At 45.0% G+C, this 19,712-nt stretch overlaps 1 protein-coding gene across 2 annotated transcripts in view; it reads right to left on the reverse strand.

Moving 5' to 3' along the window:
- LOC143975655 (gamma-crystallin-3-like) overlaps positions 1 to 15,168 on the reverse strand; it is a 25,613-nt gene extending 10,445 nt beyond the window's left edge. Inside the window, exons 1-3 of one of the 2 annotated variants that reach the window (XM_077478149.1) lie at positions 15,021 to 15,168; positions 9,654 to 9,896; positions 8,395 to 8,713 (exon numbers count right to left, since the gene is read on the reverse strand). In XM_077478149.1, the coding sequence (XP_077334275.1) occupies positions 8,438 to 8,713; positions 9,654 to 9,896; positions 15,021 to 15,029 (528 nt within the window). In that variant the 5' untranslated portion in view covers positions 15,030 to 15,168 and the 3' untranslated portion in view covers positions 8,395 to 8,437. Of the gene's footprint in view, positions 1 to 8,394; positions 8,714 to 9,653; positions 9,897 to 15,020 lie in introns of those variants that run through there. The other variant, XM_077478150.1, reaches the window with a different exon arrangement.
- Positions 15,169 to 19,712: the final 4,544 nt, after the last annotated feature.

Raw genomic sequence — 19,712 nt, forward strand, 5'->3', positions numbered from 1 at the left:
TTTGTAATTACACACCCCTGTTAAACAAGGGCAGAAAAATTGGGCCTTAGGCAATGCTGCTGGTGCCACAACACTGCAACCCCTCACAGATACTCTAGTTGAGCGCAGGAACGAGCCCTGCTGTTAAATATTTTATCAACAATTGTGATTACACGCCACTGTTAAACAGGGGCAGAAAAACTGGGCCTTAGGCACTGGTGGTGGTACCACAACACTGAAACCCTCACAGATACTCTAGTTGAGCGCAAGAACAAGCCCTGCTGCTAAATATTTTACCAAAAATTATAATTATATGCCCCTGTTAAATAGGGGCAGAAAAATTGGGCCTTAGGCACTGATGGTGGTGCCCTGAAAAAAAATGTTCTTGGAAGCTATCAACATGAACATTGAGGAAGAATAAGTCACTCAGCATAACAGGATAGTCACTCAGCATAGACAGTCTTCAAGGGATCTCACATTCATTGAAAAATGAATCGGTTACATCAGCATAAGGGGCTTAGTAGCTGGTGATCCAAGACTGATTCATTTTTATGAAGGTGAGCCGATCATCTGAGTCTGTGGACAGGCACACTCTGTGATCGGTTACAAAGCCTCTAGCAGCACTGAATGTGCATTCAGAAAGAACGCTGGATGCAGGACAGGCCAGTAGCTCAATTGCATATTGTGCAAGGTCTGGCCAGTGTTCCATCCTCAAGACCCAGTAACCCAGTGGATTTTCATTTGGAAAGGTCTCCAAGTCTAATCTTGCCCCAAGGTATTCCTGCACCATGAAAATCAGACACTGGCAATGGTTGCTGGAACCGATCATACCTTGGGGCTGTGGACTAAAGAATTGTCTGAACGCATCGGTCAGATGGCCACCTTCACCACCTTCACCACCGCTCCTTATGTGACTGACCGAAGCCTCAGCAACACGTTGTCCAGGAGGACCAGGAAATTGTAACCTCCCAGGCTCTGGAAACCCATTGCACAAACCTTTCTGCAAGGCCTCCCGAAGATGTTTCATGCTCTGACCCTTGTAACGTGGATCAAGAGGGGTTGCCAGCCAGTTATGATCCCTCTCCTTAATACCATAAATAGTCCTTTTGCAGGCTTTGCAGGATCAGGGAGGCCATGCAACGAAGGTTTGCTGAGGTATTCGATCCGGAGTCCTCTGGGTCACTAAAGATTACATGATCCACATCCACCTCCTCCCAGCCAAGTACAAGTCCATGGGTTTCTGGGGACTGAAAATGATCCCTTGAAGACTGCTGCTGATTCTGAGTGTCAGGCTCCACCTCCATGCTGACACAATCCTCATCCTCCTCCTCCACCTCCTCTTCCTATGTGATTGGCGGGCCCACAGGAACACTGTCTGGGTAAAGTGGGCCTTGAGAGGTAAGAAAGTCCTTCTCTCCCTCCCTCTGTTCTACTTCAAGTGCCCTGTCCATTACTTTACAAAGCGTGTGCTCCAACAGGAAGACAAGAGGGACAGTATCACTGATGCATGCACTGTCACTGCTCACCATCCTCGTGGCCTCCTCAAATGGTGACAGGACAGTGCACGCATCCTTGATCAGTAGCCACTGGCGTGAAGAAAAAAGTCAAGGTCCCCTGACCCTGTCCTGGTGCCATACTCACACAGATACTCATTGATGGCCCTCTGCTGCATGTGCAGCCACTGCAGCATTGCCAACATTGATTTCCACCTGGTAGGCATTTCACAAATGGGGGGCAGTCTACCAGCTGAAAAGGCAGCAGTTGGAGTGCTAGCAATTTAGCCCAGCTAGTATTCAGCCATTGAACATGTGGATGGCCGGGACCGAATTTCTTTTGACGGTTTAGCAACTGGTGTAGAGAAATTTGCCTACTACAATCGGATGTTGGTGTAGCGATAGCAGATTGCCCTCAAGTATTTGACACACCTAATTCTACACCTTCATTCCTCTCAGTGCAGGTTTCAGAGAGGACTGAAAGTATAGTGGGGTAGGAGATACTAGCTGATGAGGAGCAAGGAGAGGTCTGCCTTGTTCTTTGGTGTGGGTCTTTTAAGTACTGTTGCCAATGGATTGCATGGGGAGGTCGACATATGTTTGGTCAAGCATGTGGTGCCCAAGCAGCTGCTGTTTTGGCCATGCTTGATATGCTTCAGACATATGTTGCAAACAGCAATGGTGCAATCTGCTGCACACGTAACAAAAAAGGCCTACACCAAAGAACTTTTCAAAATACATGGTGAGTCCGCACATGCGGAACTCTGCGGTGTGATGCAGCTGGCCGCTGGAGGGCATCCTGCTTCATTGGAGATGTGCCTCCTCCTCTCTTCTATCAGGCACCCACGTAGAGTCAGTGACCTCATCATCCCATCTATTTGTCACTGGAGCAAATCTGGCAGTATGCTGCAGCTGGGGGAACATGACTGCCAGTTTCTTGTCCTTCTTCGGCACCCCTCGGCCTCACGTTACTGCCTTCCTCAACATGGGTACCATCAGCGGAGATTTCAAAATGCTGTGCATCCTCCTGCAGCATGTACCCAACACTGTGGTTGAATAGTTTGGGGGACTCCTCCATTCATGTTGGTGGGGCTAGGAAAGGAGTGACTGATGACATTGAGCCGATGGAATAGGCCAGAATAGGCCACTTTGGCAGCTGCATTGGCAGGCAAACTACTCTGAGCCTGGATGACAGAGGATGAGGAGGATGAGGACAGATTAGTTATCCAGTTATCCACTCTACCAACTCTTCTGCATGTTGTGCATAGGCTTGGCTAGACTTGAATGCAGTGTATATATATATATATATATATATATATATATATATATATATATATATATGTAGGAGACTGTATATATATTTAATCCACTGCAGATCACTTAATCACCTGCCTGCCTGAAAGTGTATTTGAAAACGTACACCAGGAATTGCCTGCAGTCAGATATAGGCTTGGCTAGACTGGAATGCATTGGATATATATATATGTAGGCGACTGTATATATATTTTATGCACTGCAGATCACTGAACCACCTGCCTGCCTGCCTGAAAGTATATTTGAAAATGTACACCAGGAATGGCCTGCAGTCAGATATAGGCTTGACTAGGCTGGAATGCAGTGGATATATATATGTGGGAGACTGTATATATATTTAATGCAATGCAGATCACTGAATCACTTGCCCGCCTGCCTGAAAGTGTCTTTAAAAAAATGTACACCAGGAATGGCCTGCAGTCAGATATGGGCTTGGCTAGACTAGAAAGCAGTGGATATATATATATATATGCAGGAGACTGTATATATATTTTATGCACTGCAGATCACTGAATCACCTGTCTGCCTGCCTGCCTGAAAGTGTTTTTCAAAATGTATACCAGGAATGGCCTGTAGTCAGATATAGGCTTGGCTAGACTGGAATGTAGTGGCTATATATATGTAGGAGACTGTATATATATTTTATGCACTGCAGCTCACTGAATCACCTGCCTGCTTGAAATTATATTTGAAAACGTACACCAGGAGTGGCCTGCAGTCAGATATATGCTTGGCTAGACTAGAATGCAGTGGATATATATATGTAGGAGATTGTATATATATTTTATGCACTGCAGATCACTGAATCACCTGCCTGTCTGAAAGTGTATTTGAAAACGTACACCAGGAATGGCCTGCAGTCAGATATAGGGTTGGTTGTAAAACCTTTGGGGTTGTTCACCTTTTGAAATGCAGCTGCAGCTGCTTTTATGACGGCAAGACAAAACTTCCATTTTGGAAGAGGGCTTATCGCCATATACTCAGCATGCAGGTCTGCGACCCCGACTTACCTTTAGGTAGACATACCACTTTAGTACATCAGGGGGGATTCCCCAAGATCAAATTCCTGATCCTTGATCGCGTCCACCCCAGCGAATTGGGGGGATTGGAATAAGTCCCTCCTCCAGCTTGAGCTGCGGTGGATTTACACCTTACGAGCCACCCACCCCCCTGGGTTGAACGATGCTATGTGTTTTAGACCCTTTTTGGAGGGGATCAATTCAGGGGGTATGGAAAAATAATAACTTAATTTTGCCTTTTTTTATTATCCTTAACCATGATCATTTTCTGTTTCTGTTTTGATTTTCATAGTGTTTCGTTCAGAACCTAATTCAAAACTTTGCGGCTTGTTCCCCGATTAACATCATTTTATGTAACATTTTTACAGTCTACTGTCATGGTTATGTGGTCTGTCTGTACGTATCTGTACGTGTAGGCTGGACTAATTTACATGCAGGTATGATATAACCCAAATGTAGCCATTTTCCCTTATTTTCTTTGTTTTTATGTATGTAATCGGCAGCCTGTGATTTTTTTCACATGTCCCCTGGCCTCTTGATTTTCCAAAATATGTAAGGAACCCCTCTTCCGTACTCATGGGTACACTATTAATCTGCTATGGCCGTCTGTATACCCGTTGTAGGGGGTTCATGTTTTTGATAGTATCTCTATGCATTTGTGACAGTTTTTACTGTTTACTTTTTCAGCTTTTTTAGTCTGTGCACCCAGTGCGGCCACTTGGCCCCTTTTCCTTGGACTTGGGGCCATGTATGGGGGATTGGGGCTGTGCCTATGTGCTTTGCCCCTTTTCCTCTGATGTCCTGTTCTCGGTAAAAGGAAATTTTCTCTTTTTTCTGACAGGAATTTCCGGCCGCACTGATGGGGCATTTGCGCACCGTGTGCATGCGCGGCTCATATGCGCGCTCGTGTCATCATTGTTGTGCTCCGGCCGCAGGGTGGTGGGTGTGCATGCACAGTGGGTGGGCACGGCGCACAGGTGCCCCAGGAGGCCCCTATATGGAATCTTTCTCTGCACAGCTGATCGCAGTGATTGCGGTTTGCCTGTGCATTATCACCCTATTTAAGGCTAGGTCAGTATGGGATGAGCAGGGTGAGGGGAAGGGAGCGTTTGTTCAGCTACCGAGAGTCTGCTCCATGGAGGATCTTTAATAGGTAAATAATATTTCAAAAAACAAAATGATCGATCGCCCTTTTGGGCTTTCTATATTATTTTTCAGGACTTAATTTTCTGCCTTGAAAAACAGTCTTGTTGAGATCCTTAGGGCCGGTTCACACAGGGGGCGATGCGAGGCCACACGACTTGCCTCGCCGCGACCTGACAAGTCGCCCCCGTTCTGTACAATGGAACCGTTCTGAGAGGAGCGACGCGAGTCGCTCCTGTACTACTTTTGGGCGACCTCGGGGCGACTTGCATTGACTTCTATACAGAAGTCATTTGCAAGTCGCCGCTGAGGTCGCGGCAGGTCGCGGCGAGGCAAGTCGGTGTCGCCTTGCATCGCCCCCTGTGTGAACCGGCCCTTAAGCCATGGATCTTGGATTTCCCTGTCTATACTATTTTCCTGCTTATTTCTTTATTTTTTTATTTTTTACAGATTCCAAACTGTCTGGGACCTCAGTGCACATACTGACTTCCTACTAGTCCGGATTCCGGGCCCCTGGTTGACAGGGGGACAGGCCTTAGGGGGATTTGCTTATGCTCTTTTTGTGCGGCCCCCCATTGCTGTGTTTTTTTTCCAATTTTTTGTGATCAATGTAATTGGCCAATGTGACCTGTGGACAATCCCATGCTGCTCGAATCCTATTGTTGTTTTAACATTTTTTGGATGCTGAGATACATTTTGCTAAGCGACTGGGATGTAAGTACAAATTATGATGTAATACTTTAATGACCACCAGATTATGGTTTATGTCAGGGGTGCCCAACCAGTGGCCCGGGGGCCATATGTGGCCCGCGGAGCCCTCTTTGTATCATTGTGAAAATAGCCTTAGGCCTCTTTCACATGATTGGTCCGACCCAATCGGACTTACTATTCACCTCTATGGAGCAGCAGATGTAAACGGACTTGTGTCTGTTTATACTCGCCTACCTAAATAAAATAGAAAGGGATCTTCCCTTTCCGTCTGGGAGAATCCGTTTGGCTTTAGAGGACCCATAGAGAAGAGAGGGCTGTGTCCGTGGACATGGACCTGTCATCCTCCCGCTCCGCTCCTTGTGGCCCGTGACCAGTTACCAATTCGCTTAAGTGGCCCTCGCTCTTCAAATGGTTGGGCACCCCTGGTTTATGTACATACAACACAATAGTCTCCTCTTTGGTTAATGACCCTGTATTTGCATTTTATAGATAGTTCTTCCCTGCAACTTACTCCTGATGAAGGAGAATCTGTTGTATCTCCCTAACGTCATTGGGTACAGGCTGACGCACTTTGTCTAGGTCCATTCTTTGTGTTTGTATTACCATGCATCCGCATTTTTTGTATATAATGTATTTTTTATGTATTTTTCTACTATGTACAATAAATACATTTTTCTTTGTATAATACATTTGTGTTTTGTTAGTGCCATTAAAATCCCACTCCTAGGGAGTTTTCGATTATTGATATAGGCTTGGTTAGACTAGAATGCAGTGGATATATATGTAGGAGACTGTATATATATATATATATATATATATATATATATATATATATATATATATATATATATTTTATGCACTGCAGCTCACTGAATCACCTGCCTGCCTGAAGGTATATTTGAAAATGTACACCAGGAATGGTCTGCAGTCAGATATAGGCTTGGCTAGACTGGAATGCAGTGGATATATATGTAGGAGACTGTATATATATATTTTATGCACTGCAAATCACTGAATCACCTCCCTGCCTGCCTTAAAGTGTATTTATAAACTATATATACATATAGGAGACCACTGAATCATTTGCCTGCCTGCCTGAAAGTGTATTTTAAAACGTACACCAAGAATGGCCCGCAGTCAGATATAGGCTTGGCTAGACTAGAATGCAGTGGATATATATGTAGGAGACTGTATATATGTTTGCACTGCGGCTCACTGAATCACCTGCCTGCCTGAAAGTGTATTTGAAAACGTACATCAGGAATGGCTTGCAGTCAGATATAGGCTTAGCTAGACTAGAATGCAATGGATATATATGTAGGAGACTATATATATATTTTATGCACTTCAGCTCACTAAATTACCGACCTGCCAGAAGTATATTAGAAATAGTACACCAGGAATGGCCTGCAGTCAAATATAGTTAAACTGTATGCAGTGGATATATATATATACATATTATATATATATACATATATATATATATATATATATATACACACGAGACTGACTCTGTCTCTCTCTCTCTCTCTCTCTCTATATATATATATATATATATATATATATATATATATATAAAATACACTGCAGCTAACTGGATACAGTGTGTATGTAGTTATACTAAATACACTGCAGCTAACTGAATCCCCTGAAATGAAATGACACTCCCTCTCGGTCAAGGCCAGCAACACACTACACAGGGCTGACGTGCAGGCGGCCTTATATAGTGGGGAGCGTGGACTTAACCCCCTGAGCCATAATTGGCCAAAGGCACCCTGCCTTTGGTCAATTATGGCTCCCTTTGCTGATGGCGCTTTCATTGGCCAAAGCATGCAGTTCATAGTGCATGCTTGGCCAATCATCAGACAGCAATGCACTGCGATGTTGCAGTGCATTATGTGGCATGACGTGCAGATCAAACAGCCAATGTTCGAGTCTAACTCATGTTCAACCCAAACAAAAAGCTCATCCCTAGTTACAACCACTTTAAGCTTCGCCAATAAAACCTGTAAGTTGATTAACTTCTATGCAGAGCTTCACCAGATTTTGCAAGCTCCGATTTTTGTAAATCTCCTCCAGTATGTATGTAAGCAACCAACTTATTCTGCATGCAATAATTAAATATGTGATTTTATTTATTTATTTTCATATACAGTAGATCAGGGGTCTCAAAACTGCGGCCCGAGGGCCAGATGTGGCCCTTTGCTAGCCTTTATCTGGCCCTTGGCCAGCCCTTGGGGCACTATTCATCCCGCTGATCCCAATGATGGGGCACCATTCCTCTCACTGACAACAATGATGGGGCACTATCCCTCCCACTCATACCAATGATGGGGAACTATTCCTCCCATTGGTACCAATGATGGGGCACTATTCCTCCCACTCACACCAATAATGGGGCACTATTTCTTCTACTGAAACCAATGACGGAATGCTTTTCCTCCTACTAATAGAGGCACTCTTCCTCCTTCTATTGATGACTACCAACCCTGAGGCCATATATTTATTCTCACTGATGCCAGGTCCAGGACATTTTCTTCCCCTGCTGGCTACAATCCGGCCCTCCTAGAGTCTGAAGGATATTAAACAGGCCCTTTGTTTGAAAAGTTTGGAGACCCCTGCTGTACGTAATTGTGTCTCTGACTAAGAGTGGCTTTTGACCAGTTGTATAGGTTGCTGAACTTTACAAATTCTCATCAAAAATCTACATTGCATAAAAAACAAATAGAAAAAAATGTCTTTATCGAGTTTATTGTCAAGCAGAAAACTTAAAATGTTTTAATAGGAATGATGGAGACGTCTGAAGGACCCAATTCTGGGGCTTGTGGCTCCCCAGTTGGTGTATCTCCTGTACTCTCCAGGTTTCAGGTAATACTGACGTCCCCTGTAGTTGGGCTCCTCATAGAACATCCAGTAGCCATCATGGACATGGCAAGAATTAATATCATTGTAGCGGAATCTCTCATAGACATGAGGGCAATCCTCAGTGAACTCCATCATCTGACCTTTGAAGTCTTCTCTCTCATAAATCCTGATTCTAAAGGAACCATGGTGCTAAAGAAGGAAGCAAAACTTGAAATTAACCAAGCAGTCAAACCTGTAACATCAACACTACCAACTTTCTCACTTGGGAGTTTTATTCTCTTCCAGTGCCTATATATATATATAAAGGTTTTTCACTTTTTTTAACTCTCTTTATTAAGAATTCATGAATAAAATATATCACTTTTCTGCATAGTCAACTTCCTTTGCGATACATTTTTCCTAGCCTCGCACCTTTTTAATGCCATGAGCAAAACTCTGCGCCCTCATTGTTTCCCACAGAAATTTAAAAGTGTGGAAACTTTTTGAAGACCCCACATGTATATTATTTATTTATTTTGTTAGGCATTTTTGGTCTGTGTTGTTTTGACATGTCTTAAGACTTATGCCTCGCACAAACGAAAGGACTTTCCAACAAAATCGTGGAATTTTGTTCGAAGGGTGTTTTCTCCAACTTATCTTGCATACACACGGTCACACAAATGATGTTGGCCAACAATTGCGAACGTAGTGACGTACAAGACATATGGCAAGCTGATAAAAAGGAAGTTCAATGGTCATGTGATATCTCCATTACGATCGCTAGTTTTACAAGACCGAGCACTTCCGGCTTGTGCTTGATTCTGAGCATGCGTTTTTGTACTTTGGACTTTTGTCGAACGGAAAGTCCGACAACACACATTTGTTGGTGGCAAATTTGAGAGCATGCTAGCCATCATTTGTTGGTGAAAAGTCTGACAACAATTGTCCGATGGAGCATACACAGAGTCGGCCTTACCGCCAACAAGCTCACATGCAACATTTCCCGTCGGAAAATCTGATCGTGTGTACGTGGCATAACAGTGTAAGATGGATCACAGGCATCAAGATGCTAAGCTGGCTACACAGGGGATTTGTCTCATGGCTAGAGGCAGTGGTATTCTTTAATTCACATTGTACTACATTGTATTACCTGGGGGCTCAGACGCACAGACTTAATGGAGTCATTGTAGCCCATCCATTTCTGGAAGTCAGGATACTCTCCTCTATGGAGGAAGTACTGGTGTCCTCTGTAGTTGGGTTGCTCATACAGGATCCAGTTCCCACTTTCCACACGGATGGAGTTGCAGCGTCTGAAGTATGAGGACAGGTCAGAACATTCAGAGCTACACTCGTAAGAGCGACCCTGGAAGTTCTTGTCTTCGTAAAAGATGATCTAATTTAATAAAAGGGTAGACATTTATAAGCTGTGAAATAAATTTTACTTCTTGATTGTCAAATAAAGAAATGGAATGTTCCACACTCAATATATAAACCTAAAAACTCAGCTGGGCACACACAAGATCACAGTTAGATAAATATGAAAGCTTAACATCAGACAAAACATTTTTATTTTTTTATCAGGGTGGGGAAGAGTTCAAACCTCTGTTAGACTTTGATCTTTGTTTAAAGCATTATTGGTTAGATTTCTTTTATAAAAGTTTTTATTATTATTAATTAACAAGTTTACATTCCAATACAATAGGCTTTCATACAAATTACAGTTCAGGTGTTTCACAGTATAGTATTAATTGAAGCAGGCTGTTGCCCAAGCGATGCCAACATTTTCTGTGTCCGGGTGAATCCGGGTTTTCACATGACTGCAACAGAAGCGTGTCATACAATACATTGACAGCCCATAGCAATCATCTACTGTAAATTGGTAAGACGAAAGAAAGAAGGAGAGAAGAAGATGTACAAAGAGTCAAGAGTTGATTAGAAGAGGTTGTAGAATGAAAAGCAGGGGAGGAGTAGTGAGGGTCAAAAAAAGAGAATCGAATCTAGGAGAATAATGATATGCGATACAGGGTTGCCAGACACGTAGGAACTTGGCATGCATGTCAGAAAGAACAGAAGACAATTTTTCATTGACCATAACATCATTCAGTCGGTGCTTGACTGCCTCGAAACTCAGGGCTGGGGTTCTCCATGCTCTGGCTATTGTCAACTTAGTTGCAGTAAAGAGATGTTGCGCCAATTGGCGCTTTAGGCGTAATAGCGCAGTGATTGGTTTGCCAAGGAGTGCCTTAAATGGATCTCTTTTAAGGTTTACTCGAAGTAAGCTACGGAGCAATGCATACACCCTGACCCATAGTCTGCACACGCGCGGGCACGTCCACCAAATATGGGTCATAGTGCCCACTTGGACACATTCCCTGAAACAAAGAGGGGAACAGGTTGGAACAAAGCGAGCCAGGCCCGTCGGGGTATAATACCACCGGTATAACACCTTATATGCATTTTCCAGAATTACTACGTTGCGCGAGCAGTTGGATATGGCTAGGGTCATTGCCTGCCAATCCTCCGGATCCAGCTTCTTCCCCAACTCTCTCTCCCACTGCAAATGATAAGACCGCACTGGAGGTCTCCTCTTAGAGATCAGAGCTGAGTATATCATAGATATCAGACCAGTAGAGTGGGGCCTGGATCTGCAGATGCTCTCAAACGGTGTCAACCTGTATGGGGCGTCTTGAGATTTAATGAGACTCTGGAGAAAATGACGGATCTGTAGATACCTGAAATATTCTCGTAGAGGTATGTCATGTGACGAGCGTAAAACATCATATGTTAAGATTCTAGTGGGAGTAAGCAAGGAGTGTACGTCGTCGAATCCATTCATGGTCCACCACTTGAATTGCGCTGGGTTATCAAGGCCCAGAGGGAAAAGTGGGCAACGTAAAAGTCGCAACAGCGGGAGATGGGGAGAAGCCAGCCCCGCCGAGTACTTCACCGAGTCCCAAACTCATAGCGTATGAATCATACAAGGCCCAGTAATCTTAGGGCGATGTATAGGTGGGAGCCATGGTAATGAAGAGATCGGGACGGGGTCAGTCTCAAGCAGATCAATAGTCGCCCATAGTGGGAGTTGATACGTCTCATGGAGGTGAGAGAGCGGAGCAATGGTAGCAGCTACGTAGTAGTCTCTTATATTCGGGACCGAGAGGCCCCCCATTATTTCTGTTGGCGAACATGATTTGTTTATTAATACGGGGGCGAGACGATCCCCAGATAAATTGCAGGATCCTACACTGATGGGTATTGAGGACATGGGAGGGAATTGGGATGGGAAGAACCCTAAAGTAGTAAAGTAGCTTTGGGAAATACGCCATTCTGATGGCTGTTATTCTCCCGAACCATGAAAGAGGTAAGGAGGACCACGCCGACAACATATCCGTTAATTTTTTGAATAATGGTGGATAATTCGCCTGATATAAAGCCTGATATGTCGATGTGAGATGGATTCCCAAATAAGGCAAAGAGGAGACCCACTGATAAGGAAAGGCCAACTGCAAGTCCCCCAGCGACTCCACAGAGAGGTTAGTCGACAATGCCTTCGACTTTGATGAGTTAATCTGGAGTCCTGAGAGAGATGCAAAGGTTTGCAACAGTGTGTGTAAGTTTGGCAGGGAAGTTCTAGGAGAGGTGACAGAAAGAATAATGTTATCAGCGAATAAGGAAATCTTATGGGGGCAACCTGCTATTTCAATGCCCCTGATATCCGGGTGAGCTCTTATTGCCTCCGCCAGAGGTTCCAGTGCCAACACAAAAAGAAGGGATGACAGCGGACACCCCTGGCGGGTTCCCCTGCGGATATTAAAAATGAGGGATTCAAATCCGTAATATTTAATTTTTGCTCGGGGGGAATCATATAGGGCTGACATCCAAGTCATAAAAGAAGTCCCGAATCCATAGTGCCGTAGGACAGACATAAGATAGGGCCAAGATAAGGAGTCAAAGGCCTTATTTATATTGAGGGAGAGAAGCATGGATTCCAGAGAGCGAGCCTGGGCTATATGTTGGAGTTGAACTATACGTTGAATTGCATCTCCCGCCTGTCTCTGTGGTACGAAGCCAACCTTTTCTTTTTTTATTAAACGGGGGAGAAAAGAGTTTAGTCGAGTCGCCAAGATTTTTGTCAAGAGTTTCATATCTACATTGATGAGCGAAATAGGCCTGAAATTGGCCCAAGATGAGTGGTCACGGTCTGGCTTAGGAATCATCACCACATTTGCTGTCAGAAGATCTGGGGTGAGAGGGTAGCCATTTTTCACCAAGTTGTACATTGCCACCAGGTGGGGAGCTACTACCGGTGCCAGCTTCCTATAATAAAGCACGGTGTACCCATCAGGCCCAGGACGTTTTCCCACCTTAAGTTCCTTTATTGCTTGTAGAAATTCGAAGAGCTGAATATCCCTATCCATGAGGTTAACATGAGCCCCCGTTAAGGATGGGAGCGAAAGGCTTTCCAGGAAGTCTGCCGTGCTCTGAGCTGCATTTCCCTCTGGCGCCGCGTATAGCTTCGCAAGGCAAAACTCAAATTCCTCCAGGACATGCTTCGGGTTCCCTGATAGGACATTGTTTCGATCTCATAGGGTGATCGGGTTCAATTTAGGGGCAAAGGTTCGGAGTATTGGTTAGATTTCACGTCACACTAGGTCATATCTTTCTTCAGAGGTTGCCAGTGGTTCCGTGAACAATGAGCAATATCTGTCTCTCAGTCATTATTGACATCAGTGATCTTTTTTAGCTATTGGTAAGAGGGGACACTTTTTAATTTATAATAGTATTGTAATGGTGACCCACTGACCATTAAAATAAGGAGTCACACTGACCATTACAGTAAAGGGAACACTATACCGACCACCAATTTAAGGAGGCACTTTTCCACTGACCACCAACATAAGGAGCATTCTTCAACTCAACACCAATGGGCACTACAATTTTCATTGCTAGTGTTTCTCCCCTGACAATTATTCATTATTCATATCATTATTTCTAATTTTCTCTTTGAAGCTAAAACGAAGAAACCTCAGTCAAAGAATCAAGGAGCATTGTGCTTTTAGTTTCAATGAGAGTACATTGGGGTAAATATACCTGTATATACATATAGGTTTTTTTTCTTGATTCTAGCCCTGACAAATTCCCCAAAACACATTTGTTTTTGATGAAGAAAAATGTTTTTTTTTGGAATGTGTGAACTGTAGCTCTACCCCATAAAGGGCTGTTGGGTCCGCCTTCTCCTGCACAGCCAGGCAACACACATTTTTGGGAAGCACTCATTAGTCAACAATTCATTCCCTTGGCTTGGTTTTGATATATTTTATTTTTTAGGGGATGTAACTTGGACAGGTTTATTGAAATATGGGGTGCCCAGAACTGACTTCAAAGCACAAACCGTGAGGACAAACTGAATAACAATTGCTGACCCCCAGCACAAATTCCCTGGCCGTACTCCTTTAAGATATCTTCCAAACTGACTGTGGGAATCTAGATCTTTTCCCACTAAAATAAATATTAAAGCATGCAGCTCAACACTTGAAATGTTCCCAGCAGGTATGAAGGTAGACTAAGCTCTGTCCCTCCTGAAAACTAGCTAAGTCTTGCACCTGGCTGTTTTCTCCCTTGTAGACTTGGGGGGTTCCTGGAGCAAAGATGGCAACTTCTGTCCAGGCCTTCTTCTGTACAGGTCCCTCTTGCTAGCATGTTGTCACAGCCAAGCCTGACTGAAATGCAGGGGGTGAGGAAGTCTCTGGCTTTTCTTCTACTTCTCTCTCTCTACCTCAGAAGCACACTTATGCCTGGAAGTAGAGCACCCCCCCCCCCCAGCACCAGGGCCCCCTCCAGGACTCTAGATCCTGGACTCTCTCACCACATGGCCAGGCTCCCAAATACTTATAGGGCACTCTCCACCTACTGGGTGGTCCTTCCCCCCCAGGGATTAGTAGAGTTCCCATGAACATTCAGGCTGAACTCTCCACCCCTCCGCCCACTAAGTTCTGGGACCTTCTAGAAGCTTCCTGAAGCCAGGGGGAGGTGACTGAGACCTTTACTTGACCCTAAATAACCTGGCTTCACAGGCTATAGTGAAGCCCAACTAAATTTACCTACATTAACCAACTATGTACACAGGAGGGTACTACAGAACTAACGTAGTGCTCCCATTTTTACTGTTGTTGGAGAAGCAACCTCCGGGACCTCATACCACATGTAACATTACAACAAATCACCACAAGGTTCAACACTCCCATCCCACAGAAAAAGCAAAAAAATCCTGGCAGAGGCTCTAACCTTTCCATATTCTGTTAGAAGGATTGTTTATATTGCCATCAATGTTAGGTAGATTTGCCTTCACTTGCTCTGCCAAACGCTTGTCAAATAGACAGGAAAGAACGGAAAATTTTCCAAAGACGGCAATAAAAACGACATTAATTAAAAAAACGATTTAAATTTAAAAAAAAAGTATTGGAAAAAGTCGGCCTTTAATTTTTAGTCCAAAAAATAATTGTTTTTATAAACTGACCTTTCCCATTTTGCTTGATTTGTCACCGACCGTGCTGCTATTCGTTTACACCAGTATCTGCTGGGATATCTATGGCCCTTATATACGTCCTTTACTGCTTACACACTCACATGCTGACATTGTGCTTTGTGTGGAGTATGAATGGCCTTTTCCCTTTACTGTGTTGAACTTTGCTTGGTTTCTTTCTATAACTATTGTTTGGATCTTTCTGGGTGCATCAGCATTCATATGTACCACACCTGAACAGAGACAAGAGATGAACAGAGATTAGATATATACACACGTGAAGGGTCTATATAATATAGATATTATATATATATATATATATATATATATATATATACACACACACACATATATATATATATATATATCTTTTTATGTACTGTATGTAATAGCATTATGTTAACCGCTTTAGACCTCACATCTGATCATCCCCATGGATCAGAGCAATTTAAGCATTTCTGCTATGGGCATGTTTATTTAACAAATAATCTTTCCTTAACTTACGGACCACCCACTGCAGTTTTATGGCGGCTGGTTGAAGGAGGATATCGTTGTTAGGGCAGCAGCTAGCTGCCATAACCCTGGTATCCCCTTCTTCAGCGGGTGGTCCACTGCAAGATAAAAGTGGTCTCTGCCGCAAGATCATGAATAAGCGCACCTGTTAGTGTGTGAAACGCGTCTACCATTTGAACTGTCTGTAACACTTGGAATGTTCATTTATTAAAGAATTTTGATGGATCTTGGAGTGCAGCCATTTCTTCAGTGTTGGCAGCTCCAAGTCGCTTTGGATAAGTCTCTATGAGTCTTGCCACATCTTACCACTGGGATTTTTGCCCATTCCTCCTTACAAAACTGCTCCAGCTCCTTCAATTTGGTTGGTTTGCACTTGTGAACAGCAATCTTTAAGTCTGACCACAGATTTTCTATTAGATTGACGTCTGGACTTTAACTAGGCCATTCCAACACATTTGTATGTTTTCCCTTACACCAATCAAGTGTTGCTTTAGCAGTGTGTTTGGGGTCATTGTCCTGCAAGGTGAACCTCTGTCCTAGCCAAAAATGGTCCTGCTTATAAAGGGGGGAGGAGGGTGTCACAGGCAGTATCTGACCGGGGGCTGAGGCAGGAAATATCCCGTCCAGACCAAGAGAGAAGCCAAGGAATGGCTCGATTGACACAACACAATCTATGGGGAAAAGTAGGGAATACATCTAAGGCCGCGTACACACGGGCGGACTGTCCGCCCAACTAGGTTCGTCAAACAGTTTGACAAACAGTCCGTTCAAAATTAGCATGAACGGATTTGACCACACACGACGAACGAACAGTCCGCTGAAAACTTGTGCGATGACGTGAACGGCACGTACGACGGGACGAGAAATTCGACGTCCAATACACTGCAATGCAACCTTCGCCATGGAAATCCTTTCTGAGCATGCGCGAAACTTAGTTTGACGAACAAGCCTACACACGAGCGGACTGTACGCTCAAACCAAGTTTCAGCGGACTGTCTTACGGGAATTCCGAAAAACTTTGTTCGTCAGACTGTCCGCTGAAACTGTCCGCTGAAGCCCACACACGAGCGGACTGTCCGCTGAAACACTGTTCAGCGGACAAAGTTGGGCGAACAGTCCGCCCGTGTGTACGCAGCCTTACCCATACAGATATTGGTGTCTCCATGGAATGAACTGGGAAAAGCATGCTTGTGTGTTGAAGGAAGCATGGAGGCTTAGTTCCAGTGAAGGGAAACAACGTCAGCATACCAAGACATTTTGGACAATTTCATGTTCCCAACTTTGTGGGAACAGTTTGGGGATGGTCCCTTCCTGTTCCAACATGACCAGTGCACAATGCAAGGTCCATAAAGACATGGATGAGGGAGTTTGGGGTGGAGGAACTTGAAAAGAGTCCTGATCTCAACTCGATAGAACACCTTTGGAATGAATTAGAGTGCAGACTGCGAGCCAGGCCTTCTCGTCCAACATCAGTGCCTGACCTCACAAATTTGTTTCTGGAAGAATGGTCAAAAATCCCCATAGACACACTCCTAAACCTTGTGGACGGTCTTCCCAGAAGAGTTGAAGCTGTTATAGCTCCAGAGGGTGTGGCTGCACTACTGCTGATCTCCTAAGCTCCAGTGAGGCCTACTGATCCAGGGAGCTTTATTGCTCCCTATACCCAGTGTGCAGTGTTGCCAAGATACCAGATTGAAATTTACTGACTAGACACCCAAAATTTCTTGGCACAGCCGAGTTTTTACTGGCATTTCCAAAAATGACAGTTTTAAGTGCAAATTTTAGTATTTATGCTACAAACAAGTATAATATGCAATTAGCAATGTGATTTAAAGCCTGGTTCCACCGTAAAGTGGAACTTCCGCTCATCGGAACCCTCCTACCCTCTGGTGTCACAGTTGGCACCTTTCAGGGGGGAGGGGGGTGCAGATACCTGTCTAAGACAGGTATTTGCACCCACTTCCGGGCATAGACTCCCTCGGGAGTCTATGCTGTTTCCTGTCCCGGCGCACTGTCTGCTGGGACACACGGGTCCCAGTGACAGCGCGGACCATTCCCATTGCGCTGCGCGACTCTCGGATGCGCAGTAGGGAACCGGGAAGAGAAGCCGCAACGCTTCACTTCCCGATTCCCTCACAGAGAATGGAGGCGGCAGCAGCCAAGATCTGAGCGATCGATCGGCCTCGGCTGCTGACATCGCTGGAACCCGGGACAGGTGAGTGTACATTTATTAAAAGTCAGCAGCTGTAGTATTTATAGCTGCTGGCTTTTAATATTTTTGTTTCCAGTGGAATCCCTCTTTAAGGTAGATATTAGGGCAAGAAAATGTATTTCTTATTTTATTATTATTTTACGGGTGGCACAGTGGTGTAGTGGTTGGCACTCTCGCCTAGCAGTAAAAAGGGTCGCTGGTTCGAATCCCGACACTACCTGCCTGGAGTTTGCATGTTCTCCCTGTGCCTGCGTAGGTTTCCTCCGGGTACTCCGGTTTCCTCCCACACTCCAAAGACATGCAGGTAGGTTAATTGGCTTCTGTCAAAAATTGGCCCTAGTATATGAATGGGGACCTTGGATTGTGGGCTCCTTGAGTGTAGGGACCGATGTAAGTGTGCAATGTACAGGGATAGGGACAATTGTAGACACTCACTCAGGTTCAACTGGATAGACTGGTGTCTTTATTCAACCTCATGGGCGTCCGCAGGTAGGGGCAAGGGGGGTAAAGTGCCCGCCCCTGGAATCAGGGATGAGATCTTAAATTCAACACAGTTCCATCGCTATGGGGGTGCAACCGCCAGTGGGGTGACACCATCAAGGTTCTGCCAAGCCCCCCTATCATTGTAGTGTGACTGCGTTCTCTTTTCCATGCTCAGTCCAGCAGAGAACTAGGCGGCGCTGTGACAGGAGAAAGGCGAGCTGCGGGCTATCAGGTTTCCCCCGGTCACCCCCCCCCCTTCTTTCTCCTGTCAGGGAGAAGAGACGACAGCTCTCACCAGGTTCCTCGCCCAGCTTCCTGCCCACTCCGTTCCTTCCCTATTGGCCATAACTGAGGGCCAATCAAAGGAGACTAGGAGAGCAGAGAATCATGGGACATGTAGTCCCAAAGATTGGCAACCCCATTTTCCACAGGGAGGAGGATACAGCTTGATCAAGAGAGAGATTGAGAGAATGCAGCCTGGAAAAAAACTGAGGGAGAGAATTCTACAGGAAAAAGAACAAGGAGTGTGCTGGGCAGAAGCTAGAGAGAGAGAGAGCCACGCTGCCCAGCGCCACCAGAGAGAGAACTACACTGCCCCACGCCACCAGAGAGAGCCATGCTGTCCAGCACCACCAGAGAGCCATGCTGCCCAGCACCGCCAGAGAGAGAAAGACTCAGTCACTGCCAGGATACAGACATGCTACACCACTGACCAGAGTCGCCCCCGGGTCGAGTGAACGATCGTTCAGCCAGAGGGATCACTGCTGTAGTTTCGATGGGTCTGGTAAGAGGGCCTGTTGGCCATTACCTATTATTTATTCTAGGGATTGTACTACGTCTGCAGTCTCTGACCATGATAATGTGATAATGACATTGTTGAAAAGGGGCCGCGCATGGGTGACCCTAAAATTATGCCCCCCCTTGAAAAAAGTTCTGCGGACGCCCATGTTCAACCTTACTAACTATGTTACTATTATCAATACAGTAAGTAAGTAGCTCAGGGACAGGACTCAGGAGGGCAAGAAATTAGAATAGGAAGGCACACATGCACACGCATGAAGTTGAGTCTGACAAGGGACAAGGACAGTAGGGTGCAGGAGCACAGATGATGCTGACTTCTCACCAGCACGACATGTCCCCGTCCTGAGCCACAGTGACAGTCTCTCTCCAAGCCAGGTGGTCCCTTCAAGAGGAAGTAAACTCTGATGAGTTTATTTCCTCTTTGATTCCCTGCAAAGGTAAAGCATAATAGACTACTATGCATCGCATGTTGCACCCGACTTTAATGTCTCAGGCTGGCTAGCCTGAGGCAAGGAAACTAAAAGAAAGATTCTGAGGTGGTTAAGTGCCGTCTCCGGTTCGGGAGAGACCCAGTAACTTCAAGCATTCCAGGGGAGGAATCTTCAGAGGAAGACCATGTGCGGGTTGGCTTCTTAGTGAGAGCCTGGAAGGGCTGAAGTAACCGAGAGAATCAGGTC

Source organism: Lithobates pipiens, unplaced genomic scaffold (assembly GCF_037356315.1).
Source record: "Lithobates pipiens isolate NorthernLeopardFrog02 unplaced genomic scaffold, aLitPip1_a1.2 Scaffold_13, whole genome shotgun sequence".
In the NCBI taxonomy this organism is placed as follows: domain Eukaryota; kingdom Metazoa; phylum Chordata; class Amphibia; order Anura; family Ranidae; genus Lithobates; species Lithobates pipiens.